The following is a 12,376-nucleotide window of genomic DNA, read 5'->3' on the forward strand; positions in this document are numbered from 1 at the left end:
TTTCATACACATCGTGTCCGCTTACAAGTTACCACGTATGTAACTTATTTATCCTCGCATGGTTGGGCAACAACAGTCGTTATAACGCGGGTGTTTTGTTTCATAGACCTCATGCCAGCTTATAAGTTACCACGTATATAACTTTGTGGGTGATCATTTTTATGTATATGGTTGACAACTTGGACAACCCATTATTGGCCATTGGGTTAAATTGTAGTTTAAGTGTCTTGGCCAAGGACACATACGCCCACAATGATAGCAGCATCATATAATTGATGTTATATTAACTTGTTCCAATTCGTATTCTGTAGCTCCAGTGGCGCAAGCGGTTTGCGCGCCGTACTTATATAACAGTATCGGAGACATGCGGAGGTTGTGAGTTCGAGCCTCACCTGGAGCATTCTTTTCGTCACATGAGTTTTCCTTCTCTTTGCCCAGTAAAAGTATAGTAGGGTGGGGGTAGACGAGACATCGTTACCACATAATATCCATCCTCGTCGTGTTTCAAACAATTAACAAAGGTCTATGGGAGTTATGAGGATATTGTTTTATATTTCTTTGAATGCTCTTTGTTTTTTACCAAATGTGACGGAAAATAGAATAAAAGTTGTCCCATCTTTCCTCACCGTACTATATTATCTTAAACTGGCACAGACAGAAACCCAAAATCTGTTTAACGTTTTTGTGTGCAAATTATAGCGCTCGGCTTTGAACCTAATACCCTCTGGTTTGATAGCGAGGCTGTTCCTATTATAACCGTGTTTACGATGGATGACGTTTATACGGGGAAGTACTCGCGTCACTAACCAAGGTAGTTATACAACACACTGCGCTGTTTAAAACATTATCTAATGTTTCGTGTAAAATAACTTTCTTTATGAATAGTCATTTACTGAAAACATTTCAAATGTAGTAGGGTGGGGGAAGATGGGACACCTTTAGCTCATAATATCTGAATATCCTGATCGTGTTTTAAACAATTACCAACGGTCTATGGGAGTCGTGAGGATACGGTTTTATAATTTTTCAAATGTTCTTTGTTTACTACCAAATGGGACGAGAAAATAGAGGTAAAGGGTGTCCCATCTTCCCCCACCCCACTGTATCACAAAACATGGAAGTTTAGCAATACATGTTACTCTATAAACGGTAGCTTTTGTTTCGTGTAACTGTAAAATAACCGTCTTGTAAATTGCGTGGAACATATTTAGGTTAAAATTTCCAGCCGTATATGTATAGTAGATTGGGAAGATATGAATCGCATTTTTTTCTGTTTTTTTTTCGTCCCATTGTCCCAAACAAAAAACATTCAAAGAATTATAAAACCGTATCCTCACGACTTAGATATTCTGTGCTAAATGTGTTCCCTATTGCCCCACAGTATATTATATATTTGAACTATCATCATCGTATACTTAAGTATACGATGCTATCATACCAAACGTAAAACATTTTTATAGAAAACTGTGTTTTGTGGGAAATCTTCTGTGGTGTAGATCAAAGTTGTGTAGATATAAGCGCGTAGAATACGGCTGTAATTTTCTCTCATTTTTATTACTCGTGTCGTGTTTTAACGACTGTTGTTTTGCTGTTGATTCCTTCTCTTCGTATTATTCGGGGAGAATGAAACGTTAGTTATTTTAATGAATATTATTTAATAAATAGAAACATGTTTGAATAGTTTTCACTTCGTGCCCATTACTTATATATATATATTGTAAACATTATTAAAACTGACAAAAACGTAAAAAGCATCAAAACATAAAATTTATTATAGATTTCACCCTGTATTATAACATACGTTGTATTATAAGTACGCATTGTTGTTTGTTTTTTACGTCACATACATCGATTGCGTCATTCGCTTCTATTTTCTATTCATACGTAGGCGAGGCGTGACGCACTACTCTGTGACGTCACCAAACCACTTCGCGGAAAAAGGCGTTCGAGAGAACGCGTCGTTGGACAAAGGACTTTAAAGTAAGAAAGGTTTAACAGCTGATGGCTTTCTTATAAGCAGCGTCAAGCCGACGTTGGCTCTTTGAGTTTAATAGGAAAAAGGCGTCAGTGTAATTTTTGGTAAGTTTTTTGACCGTCATTTTTAAAGGAATTTATGTAATAGTATAGCTTCGAATGTGGATATACATTAATTGTAAGTTAAATGAGAAATCAGTGTTTAACAGATTGTTTCTTTTTATGAATGAAATATATATTGGTTGGTCTGGTAAATAAATACGTAAATATATTCTCATAAAATATGTTTAAACTTTTAAAGATACTGGTGCTAGTGAAGAATCTCCCCCCCCACCTTATTTGCTAACCACTAACCCCTAGGTCTCACTGATATCCGCTGTATCTCTTACTTTTATACAAGAGTTCACCCCTGGTATAAAATATATGTTTAATATCATTTTCATGGCATTAGTGAAGAATCCTCTGGTACAGAATAGGCCGGTGGAAAGTGTTAGAGGTTGGTGGTTATATGGGTTGTAAGAGTTATGTTTTGGACTAGCCCTTAGCAGATAATGTAGGAGGGCTTTTTTACTAGCACCTACTTTCTTTTAAAATATTCTTATTCTGTTGATACACTTTTAAGTGGTTATTAGGTAAATAAGTTATTTTATAAAATTGACAAATTCTGGTTTCACTGCTGCGTTAATTTCGAGAAATATGGATCCCACTGAAGTAACTTCTGATAATGGAAACGAAGATTTTGATAAAACACCTAAAACTTTGTTCTCGAAACAAAAGTTTGATGAAAACTTAAATGAAATAGAAAAAAATGACCCTAGCGAATCAAATTTGGATTGTTTTATCCAATCAGAAGCAAGCCCAACACCGAATTCTGGGCATTGTGATGTCATAAATGATGATCTCAGCAAAAGTTTTTCGAAAAAATTCGGAAAGACGGCTAAAGTTTCTGATTTAAATGAAAATATTGTGAACAGCAATTCAGGAAAAGTTGAAGCCATTTCAAACACAACACACGCTGTGCATAGTGGTTTGTCCATTGAAATTAATGACATCAGTCTTAAAGTAGAAAAAAGTTCGAAAAAAATGCAGGAAAATTCTTGCGCATATACTAATAATAGCGAGGAACAAACTTTAACGAATGAAGAAAAACTTGGAGTAAAACATACTTTGGATAACGGGGTTGAAGATTTGGGTGTTAGCGAGGAATTATCTGCCGAAAGTTTTAATTCAAACCCGTCTCCCAACTCCAACGATGAATTGTCGCTCGATTCCGGGATTGTCTCGTTAGACGACCAAGAAGCAGGTTAATGTTGTTTCTATGGTGTTGTAGTTATGCTTATAAGAAGCACGTTTATTAAATTTAGAAAAAATTTTTAGGTGAGAATTTGACATTTAGATTGTTAAAATGAATTATCCTTAAGCTAGTGACCAGTGAAAATTTTGGACACAAATTTTTCCTTAGGCCTCACTGACATCCGCTGTATCTGTTTTGTTTTGTTTTTTGGTGAAAACTCAGGGTTCATGCCAAAAATTAAATTTAAAAACGCGGCAAACATGATTAGTCACCCTAGTTTACATGCTTTAGCGATAAGTTAGCGATATGTTACCTCACAATGGTGGCATGTTACGTATATACAGTCAAGTCTTAAGAATATTAAAGCTAAAATACCATCATTATTTATATTGTTTTCCAGATAAAATGAACCCAAATGAGATGAATCCATCAAATAACAGGAAGCGATTAAGAAGTAGTAAGTTCATGGGGCAGTTAATGTTGTTTGTATTCTAACAGGAGGCTCCCAGGTTCAAGGCTCACCGTGATGACTAAAATCATTTTTTCTATTCTTGAGAATAAAATAGTGTGGAAATTCTAATCTAATAGTTAAAAATGAATAAGTAGATCTTATCCTCGCATAGTGGGGCAACGACAGTCGTTATAACACGGGTGTTCTGTTTCATACACCTCATGCCCGCTTACAAGTTACCACGTATGTAACTTATTTATCCTCGCGTGGCGGGACAACGACATTCGTTATAACACGGGTGTTCTGTTTCATACACCTGGTGCCCGCTTACAAGTTACCACGTATGTAACTTATTTATCCTCGCATGGCGGGGCAACGACAGTCGTTATAACACAGGTGTTCTGTTTCGTACACCTCATGCCCGCTTACAAGTTACCACGTATGTAACTTATTTATCCTCGCGTGGCGGGGCAATGACAGTCGTTATAACACGGGTGTTTTTTTATAACACGGGTGATTGTTTTTATGTATGGTTTATTATCTGTAGGCCAACCCATTAGCGACCACTGGGTTGGAGCAATTACGGTTTAGTGTCTAGCCCAAGGACACATACGCCCACAATGGTAGCAGCGTCGAGCCTTGAATCCATTACCTCTGGGTTAGAGGCAGGGGCACGCCAACCAACTGTGCCAGGGCAGTAAGATGTATATGACCGTGTATACCATGAGCGCAGTCAGGAAAGAATTACAACTTCCCTTTAAAGATAAAACAACCAAAAAAAGAATTAATATATAGGGTGTATAAATATATATTTGTTTTCAACCCTTTTTCCTGACTGCACTCCATACACCTCCTCACATGATGCACCCCATGTATATTCTCCTGCATATAATCCTCACATCTTGTTCCAAATTCAGGTTTAGTTTCCGATCAATCAGCGAAACGAGAACGAAGATCGTTGGGCAAGAAAGTGATGTTCGAGAAAGTAAAAATCTTCTTTTTTCCACGAAAACAAAGTTTCATCACCGTACCAAGCCAAGGGGGTTCAACATTAGGTAAAGGGTTGTGTTTTTTTTCAAGTTTTTGGAATTCTAAAACATAAAAGTTTTTTAAACATAGTTGTGCTATCTTAAATTTTACTTATATTATATATACATTTTACCAACAAGTTACGTAATACTCAATTTTTAGGTAAATCTTCAGGTTACCAAAAGCAAAAATTTTCAATTTTTTTTATTATTATTTACCAGGAATGGATTTAAAACACAACGGGTTTAAAGAACTAACTTTGGAACAACATAAGATTTCTATTGCTCGGCGAAGACGGTTAGCGATAAAGGAACACGATCGGCAACAAAGGATTGAATCGAAGTTGAAGCAGGTGAGAAGATGTTTCATCAAGGAGGATGAGAATAAGTTCCTGTTCAGTCAAAAAGCATTGTTGTTTTAAATAATACAGAATACGTAAAGTTCATATAAAAAATATTTAGTTATTTAAGTTTAAGAGTTTTTGGCGTTTTATTTAAATGAGATACGGGAACGTTGGGTGCTCGTGTAATTCAACACCGGCTGTAATTTGTTACGAGAGAGCAAATTCACAACAAATGAAAAATAATTGAAAAGAAAGTTATGCTGTAGCTTCACTTTTTTTTATTTTTAATATTTTTCGCTTTCGTGTGCAACATTATAGCAATAGCATAAGGCTCGGTGCTTGGCCCGGATTTCAGCGTCAAAAAAGGAGACGCTCGGTCACATCTCTAGTATTTATGTTTATATAATGTCTGTACAAGATGTTTATACAATATGCATATTACCTAGAATATATTTCTTATAAATATTTTCATCGTATAAATTTCGGCCAGCTTCGTCAAACTTATCCAAACCATGAACATGGAGATCTTATATCGATGATCGATGAACCGGAACTCGTCGAGTCTGATTCCTCGTCGGATGAAATCGATCAACCCGAAAATGACGATTATTTCTTCTTACAACCAATCCCAACCAAAAAACGCCGATTCATGCTGCGGTAATTATATCATTATGTCTATGACATCATAATATGTTATTTTAAATAGGCTTAGTTGTATTGTGACTGCATTATAATAAATATTATAAACATATTTTACTTAAATGTTTTATGGGTGCTGATTTTTTATATAACGTCCCCTATATACCCCGCAGAATGTCAGGGGTCCAAAAGATTGATTCCGAGGAAAAACTGACGAACCGTTTAACTCGTGAGTCGCGTGAGGTTTGTGGATGCGACTGCGTTGGTGTTTGTTCACCTGCTACCTGCCAATGCTCAATAGCTGGCATCCCTTGTCAGGTATCCTATGCTCCCTGTCGGGGTTGTATTTTTAATTTGAAAACTATTAAAACTATACAAAGTTTATGAGACTGAACACCCGTGTTATAACAACCGTCGTTGCCCCGCCATACGAGGATAAATAGGTTACATACGTGGTAACTTGTAAGCGAGCACGAGGTGTATGAAACAGAACACCCGTGTTATAGAGACTGTCGTTGCCCCTCCATGCAAGGATAAATAAGTTACATACGTAGTAACTTGGAAGCGGGCACGAGGTGTATAAAACAGAACACCCGTGTTATTACGACTGTCGTTGCCCTGCGAGGATAAATAAGTTACATACATGGTAACTTGTAAGCTGGCACGAGGTGTATGAAACAGAACACCCGTGTTATAACGATTGTCGTTGCCCCGCCATGCGAGGATAAATAAGTTACATACATGGTAACTCGTAAGCAGGCACAAGGTGTATGAAACAGAACACCCGTGTTATAACGACTGTTGTTTCCCCGTCACGCAAGGATAAATAAGTTACATACGTGGTAACTTGTAAGCGAGCACGAGGTGTATGAAACAGAACACCCGTGTTATAGAGACTGTCGTTGCCCCTCCATGCAAGGATAAATAAGTTACATACGTAGTAACTTGGAAGCGGGCACGAGGTGTATAAAACAGAACACCCGTGTTATTACGACTGTCGTTGCCCTGCGAGGATAAATAAGTTACATACATGGTAACTGGTAAGCAGGCACAAGGTGTATGAAACAGAACACCCGTGTTATAACGACTGTTGTTTCCCCGTCACGCGAGGATAAATAAGTAACATACGTGGTAACTCGTAAGCGGGCACGAGGTGTATGGAACAGAACACCCGTGTTATAACGACTGTCGTTGGCCCGCCATGCGAGGATAAATAAGTTACATACGTGACAATAACCATCCACAATAACAACTTTAAACCCCCCCTTCTTCCAGGTGGATCGCGAATCTTTCCCGTGCGGGTGTTTGGAGTCCGGATGTTCTAACAATAGTGGAAGAGTTGAGTTTGACGCGAGTCGTGTCAGGAATCATTACCTCAAAACTATGGGAAGGCTGAGGATCGTCTCGTCGGGGATCTTACCACAAGGTGGGGTATAGAGTAATTAAAGGAAAAAACGGCCGAAAAAGTTATTAAGCAAATTTTTTTATATGAAAAAGTGCCGTACCGCAATGTGGTCTATAGACCAATGAGCGGGGGTATGAGTCAAAAAACTCGTCCGAAACTCTGGCTTCTATTCAGTGCATGATTCTTTCGAAAGTCAGCATTTTTCTGCTTCTGACTTCCGTCAGGATTAATGAAAAATGTAAGGCTAAAAATATATAGACATTATTTATGTATATATGTTGCCCCAATAAGTCTGCTAACATATATATAGTCTGCTAACACTTGTAATAAATTTCGCGAATCTGACCCTGATCTGGTGTTCATAGAGTTGAACGACTCTTGTGTAAAGAACTACAGTAAGGATTTGGTGCTACGAAAATACGTAACAGACAAAAATCAAGTCCAACCAATTGTAGAATTGAGATGTTTCGCCTAAATAGCATTGTCAGTCTCTTATTCAAATCAAGGGAAACACATTTCTATTTGAATACAACGCTGAGTTTTAGGCGAAATATAACTCATTTATATTAAAGTAAAAACCAAGTCCCAACAATTTGTGTAAAAGATATTTATACGACCAGATACCTTGGCTGTTCCAACCACTGCATTATACTCCCCATATGTGGAATCCATGATTATGACATCACAATCTCAAAACAATGGCCAAGTCAACCATCACAATTACACACAAGGTAAACTTGAAAGATTTTTATGTTTTTTTTTCAAACATTTTTCAATTTTAGTTTTTTTTATTGTTTGCTGGTAATTAAAAGTCATTTAAGTTTATGTTTATATAAATTCACATTAATTTTCATTTTCGAAAATTCTGCACAAAGTTTTGTTTTCACTTATTTTAGATTTTTTGTTCACTGATATGTAATGTTTGTATTGTATTTGTTTAAAGTTTATTAAAAAAATTAAGAATTTCTTTATAAAATAAAGTTAAACCAAATTAAAAAATTCCCAGATAAACATTGCCATCAAGTGGCAGGATCTTGGTCCAACCACACGGAGGAAGTAGAGAGTAACACGATACGCTTCACTGCCCCGGAAAATATCTCGTCACGATTTGAATCTCAGTTCTACGGCAGCACGCGCACCTCACCACTACAGGGCGGTAGTGAGCAACGAATGAAACTTGAACCAATAGCGAGCTTCCTTTCAACCACCAATCAGAAGCCAGCGTCAAACAACAAGGAGTTTATCCTTGACGTGATTGGACAACCAAGTCACACACAACCGACCAATCACGCGGCACCAAACGCCACATACTGTGGGGCGTCGCCCACACAGGATTGCACAATAGTGGGCGTGGCGTCCTCACAAAACCAAGATTCTGTCACAGCTTAAACAACATTAAGTGACCAAGGACATTATATTTATATTTTGATCTTTCAGTGAGGATTTCCCGAACAACATATTCCGACTGAGTTTTACTCAGATAAGGACAACCTATATAGTCCGTTGTACGTGGAAAAGTCGTCAGAAAATTTCATGCAGAGAAGCCGCACTACAAGTAAAAGATGACAACCACACTATATAAGTTTCTTGTATAGGGGTTTTGTTCACAAATAATGGCCCCATATTTTCCACACATGTTGCACACAATGCTTCAGCAGGGGGGCTGAAGGTTATTTAAATAATTTTAGAAAAACTTGACCTTTATTCGAATTGTTGGATGAATACCACGGATGCATAAAAACTAAAAACTTTAAACATTTTACAAGATAAACACCACTAAAGCAAAATACATTAAATATATTAATAATGTGACGTACATTTCCCAGTAATGAGAAAATAGACAACATTTTCGAGTGGGGAGCAAAATGATGTTACTTTATGATATCTATGTTATTCAAATGCAGTATACACACTTTGTGATGTCATAGTAGTGTATTATTTCATCATCGGTACTTCTGCAGATACAGGTTGCAACCATTAGCAATGCTACAAACAGTGGCGTAACCAGAAACATAATAAGGAATAGGTTTAAACAAAAATTTTAACAAGTTGTTTTTGTTTAAATTTTGGGGGTGCCAAACTCCCAACCTCCCCCCTGGTTGCGCCACTGCTACATACCTGTGAAACAAAATGCCTCTTTTTGTATTCTTTTTATGCTTAGGACATTTTCCTTTGTTTGTTTATTTGACAGACATTCATATTTATTAGGAAATTTGGTTCTGTAAAAATTAGTAAAATTTTGATTTTCAAATGTTTTTTTATACAACAAGTTTTAGGTCAAGTTTTTGCACAGATTTACATTAAGTGCTAACTACTCAACTAATTGTATTTTTTGGCTACTTTGGTTAAAACCAGTTAAAAAAAAAAATTGAAATTTCGTTTTTAAGAAAACAATTTTTTTTTTGGAAATTGAAATATTTCGAAAACCTTTTTGCATCAGATAAAGTAGAAAATAAAAATGATGAAATTGATGTTTTGAGTTTGTGGTGGTTACTTAACTACACGTGTTATTTATTTTAGGTTAATAAAGTTTTGTGACTTATTTAAAATAAATTTTAAGATCGGGAAATTTTTTGTGTTTTATTAAAATTTTATTTTACCAAAATTAGTTTGCATAAGTGACCAAAATTGTGGTTTATTTCCAAAAATTTCTAATTCTATTTCAATTGTGTATAAACGTGTAATATCGTTAATGCATGTAGTAGGGTGGGGAAAGATGGGATACTTTTTCATTCTTTTTTCTTGTCCCATTTGGTGGTAAATAAAGAACATTCAAGGAATTATAAAACCATATCTTCACGACTCCCATAGACCGTTGTTAATTGTTTAAAACACGATCAGGATATTTGAATAATTATGTGCTCAAAGTGTTCCATCTCTTTCCAAAGTACTGTATGTACAGTAGGGTGGGGTAAGATGGAACACATTTTTCTCTTCACGTTCGAAAGTAAGCAAAAAACGTTTATAAAATTATATAACCGTACCGACATTTAAATGGCGTTGGTAAATGTTAAAAACCCTGTTAGAAAATATATGGGATTAAGGTGCTAACGGTATCCCATCTTGCCCCTCAGTATACTAATAATCAAACGGTAAATTATAGGCAACTAAACACAAGAGTGTGCACTGATGCGTGTAGATTGCCTTCTTCTTACCGTTTTTATAAGAAGAGAACGTCCTGTGTGTCCTCGCTTTGCAACTCACAATAACGAACAGTTGTATTAATATAAACTAGATTGCCAAATCGATATTTGTATATTCATATATAGCGATGCTTCGTGGTATCATGTCACACAAATTCAACTGTACCAAGTATTGAACCCAGTGTTCATTACATTCATCGCTATTCATTACGCCGATTCGTCTGACACTTTTCCTTCGAACTATTTCTCAACTGCTACATACTGTTGTATCGTTGCCATTCGACAAAAATGGATCTATATGGCCACTGACGTGCTCAACAACTGTTCGACAAAAAGGGATCTATGACCACTTTCGTGCCCAATAAGCCTATATACTATTATCCCAGAAATAAAAAAGAGTAGAACGCGCAACTTTCCAAAACCGTGATATATTCTTTTTTATATTCACGTGACCGTCAACTTCGTCCCCATTTCGCTTGGTCTCCGTTGTAAAAGATAGGCCCACAGTGATTTTAGAAGGTTTTAGCTGTTTATTTTAAAAACTACACTAAATATTCCAGTTTATTAGGCCAGTTTAGTTTTTAGTAGGTTAACGCTTACAGTTTAGCGCTTGTTTAGGAAAATTAATTATTTTATCAATTTAATTAAAAACGTTAAAACAAACGGTTTGTTAGAAATATATACATGTTTGGAAATAGTTATTTTTCCCTATGAACTTAAATTAAATAAAAAAAACGAAGAAAAACTACATAAAACGCCCTGGCTTCCATTGACTACAATAGTAAACGGGAACGACCGGCGAAAGAGAGAGTGTATCAGCTCTCTCCTTTACCGACATTAGAGATGCGCGTTCTATTCTTTTTTTTTCTGTGACTATTATACTGTGACTGACGTGCCAGACGTAATAGAGTCTGTAGCAGTAATTTGGCCTCGTGTATTAAGACTTTATTAGGAATAAACGCATAGCATGCACCACAGTTTGTGAGTTTCCGTAAACATATTTAAACAATGTTTTTTAGGTTGCAACCGTAGATATCATATAGTACAATGGGGAAAGATATGACACTTAAACACATATTGCCAAATATTTCCAAAATTAAAATAGATTGCAGTTTTGGGTAATACCACGAATTAGTACTATCATTCCTTTATTAATTGACACCAATTTAATAAAATATAATAAAACACACGAGGAGTTATTTAACTATCCGCACAACAAGCGAAATTTTACAAACTTGAAAACACACAGGATAAGATGGGACAGTTTAAAATTATTGTTAATTTTGATTATTAAGTGTATTTATAAATAGGAATATACGTAAATAACACGAAATAATACTGTACGCTTTGAAAATTAAGTCTAAACATTCTTTTCCTTGCCCTACTGCTATAGTTTTTAACATGTTACCTATACATTATATTATTGCATAACAATTGGTATTGTGTGAACGACAATGGATAAATATTGTATCCTACAAATGTATATGAACATGTAATAAAATTTGATAATAACTATTGATAAAGTTTTTATTTTTGCTCCGAATTGGGTAGCCTATATACTCTGTTTTTGGCACAAACCACTTCTTATAAATTATCACCAAGTGCAAATTTTATGACCAAATTTTGAATATATTTTCAAAATATTATATTTTTATTATATCAGTATCTTTTAGTTGAAAACCCCCTGAGGTATAAATTACCAAATTAAAAGCAAATCTTTAAAAGTTTTGCAATGAAAACATACAAAACTACAATGTGGGGGGAAGATGGGACTCTAAATTAAAATATATTTACATTAGCAGTATTCTGCAACTTGTAGTTAACCTACCATATTTAACAGGCTGTGCTAGTTTCATTTAATGCGGCTAAATTTATATATATTTTCCAAAGATTGTTTGGTCAGAGCCATAGAAATACCGAGTAGTCCAACCCATTGTTACGTAAAACACAAATTGAACGGCAATTTGGGTCCAAAATAACACAGTAGGTATAGGGAAAATGTATGTTTTTCGGTAAATTACAGAAAAACTTGGTCCTAAAAACAAATTTAAAGGTTGAAAAATGTAAAAAACATGTGTTATTTGTTTTCTGTGTCAAA

The 12,376-nt window shown here is 35.6% G+C and overlaps 1 protein-coding gene and 1 non-coding gene across 2 annotated transcripts; both read left to right on the top strand.

Moving 5' to 3' along the window:
* Positions 1 to 310: 310 nt before the first annotated feature.
* Positions 311 to 400, top strand: Trnai-uau (transfer RNA isoleucine (anticodon UAU)). The gene is given in 2 exon segments: positions 311 to 348; positions 365 to 400. It is a non-coding gene; the product is annotated as a tRNA-Ile (tRNA).
* Positions 401 to 2,596: 2,196 nt separating this feature from the next.
* On the top strand, positions 2,597 to 9,923 carry LOC149725602 (uncharacterized). The gene is made up of 9 exons (XM_089891424.1): positions 2,597 to 3,277; positions 3,669 to 3,725; positions 4,637 to 4,774; positions 4,970 to 5,100; positions 5,582 to 5,748; positions 5,904 to 6,048; positions 7,006 to 7,156; positions 7,756 to 7,866; positions 8,142 to 9,923. Exons 1-9 carry the CDS (start codon positions 2,671 to 2,673, stop codon positions 8,522 to 8,524), a joined length of 1,890 nt encoding a protein of 629 aa, XP_089747550.1. The 5' UTR covers positions 2,597 to 2,670; the 3' UTR covers positions 8,525 to 9,923.
* The last annotated feature ends 2,453 nt before the right edge of the window (positions 9,924 to 12,376 follow it).

Source organism: Ciona robusta, chromosome 13 (assembly GCF_009617815.1).
Source record: "Ciona robusta chromosome 13, ASM961781v2".
NCBI lineage: Eukaryota > Metazoa > Chordata > Ascidiacea > Phlebobranchia > Cionidae > Ciona > Ciona robusta.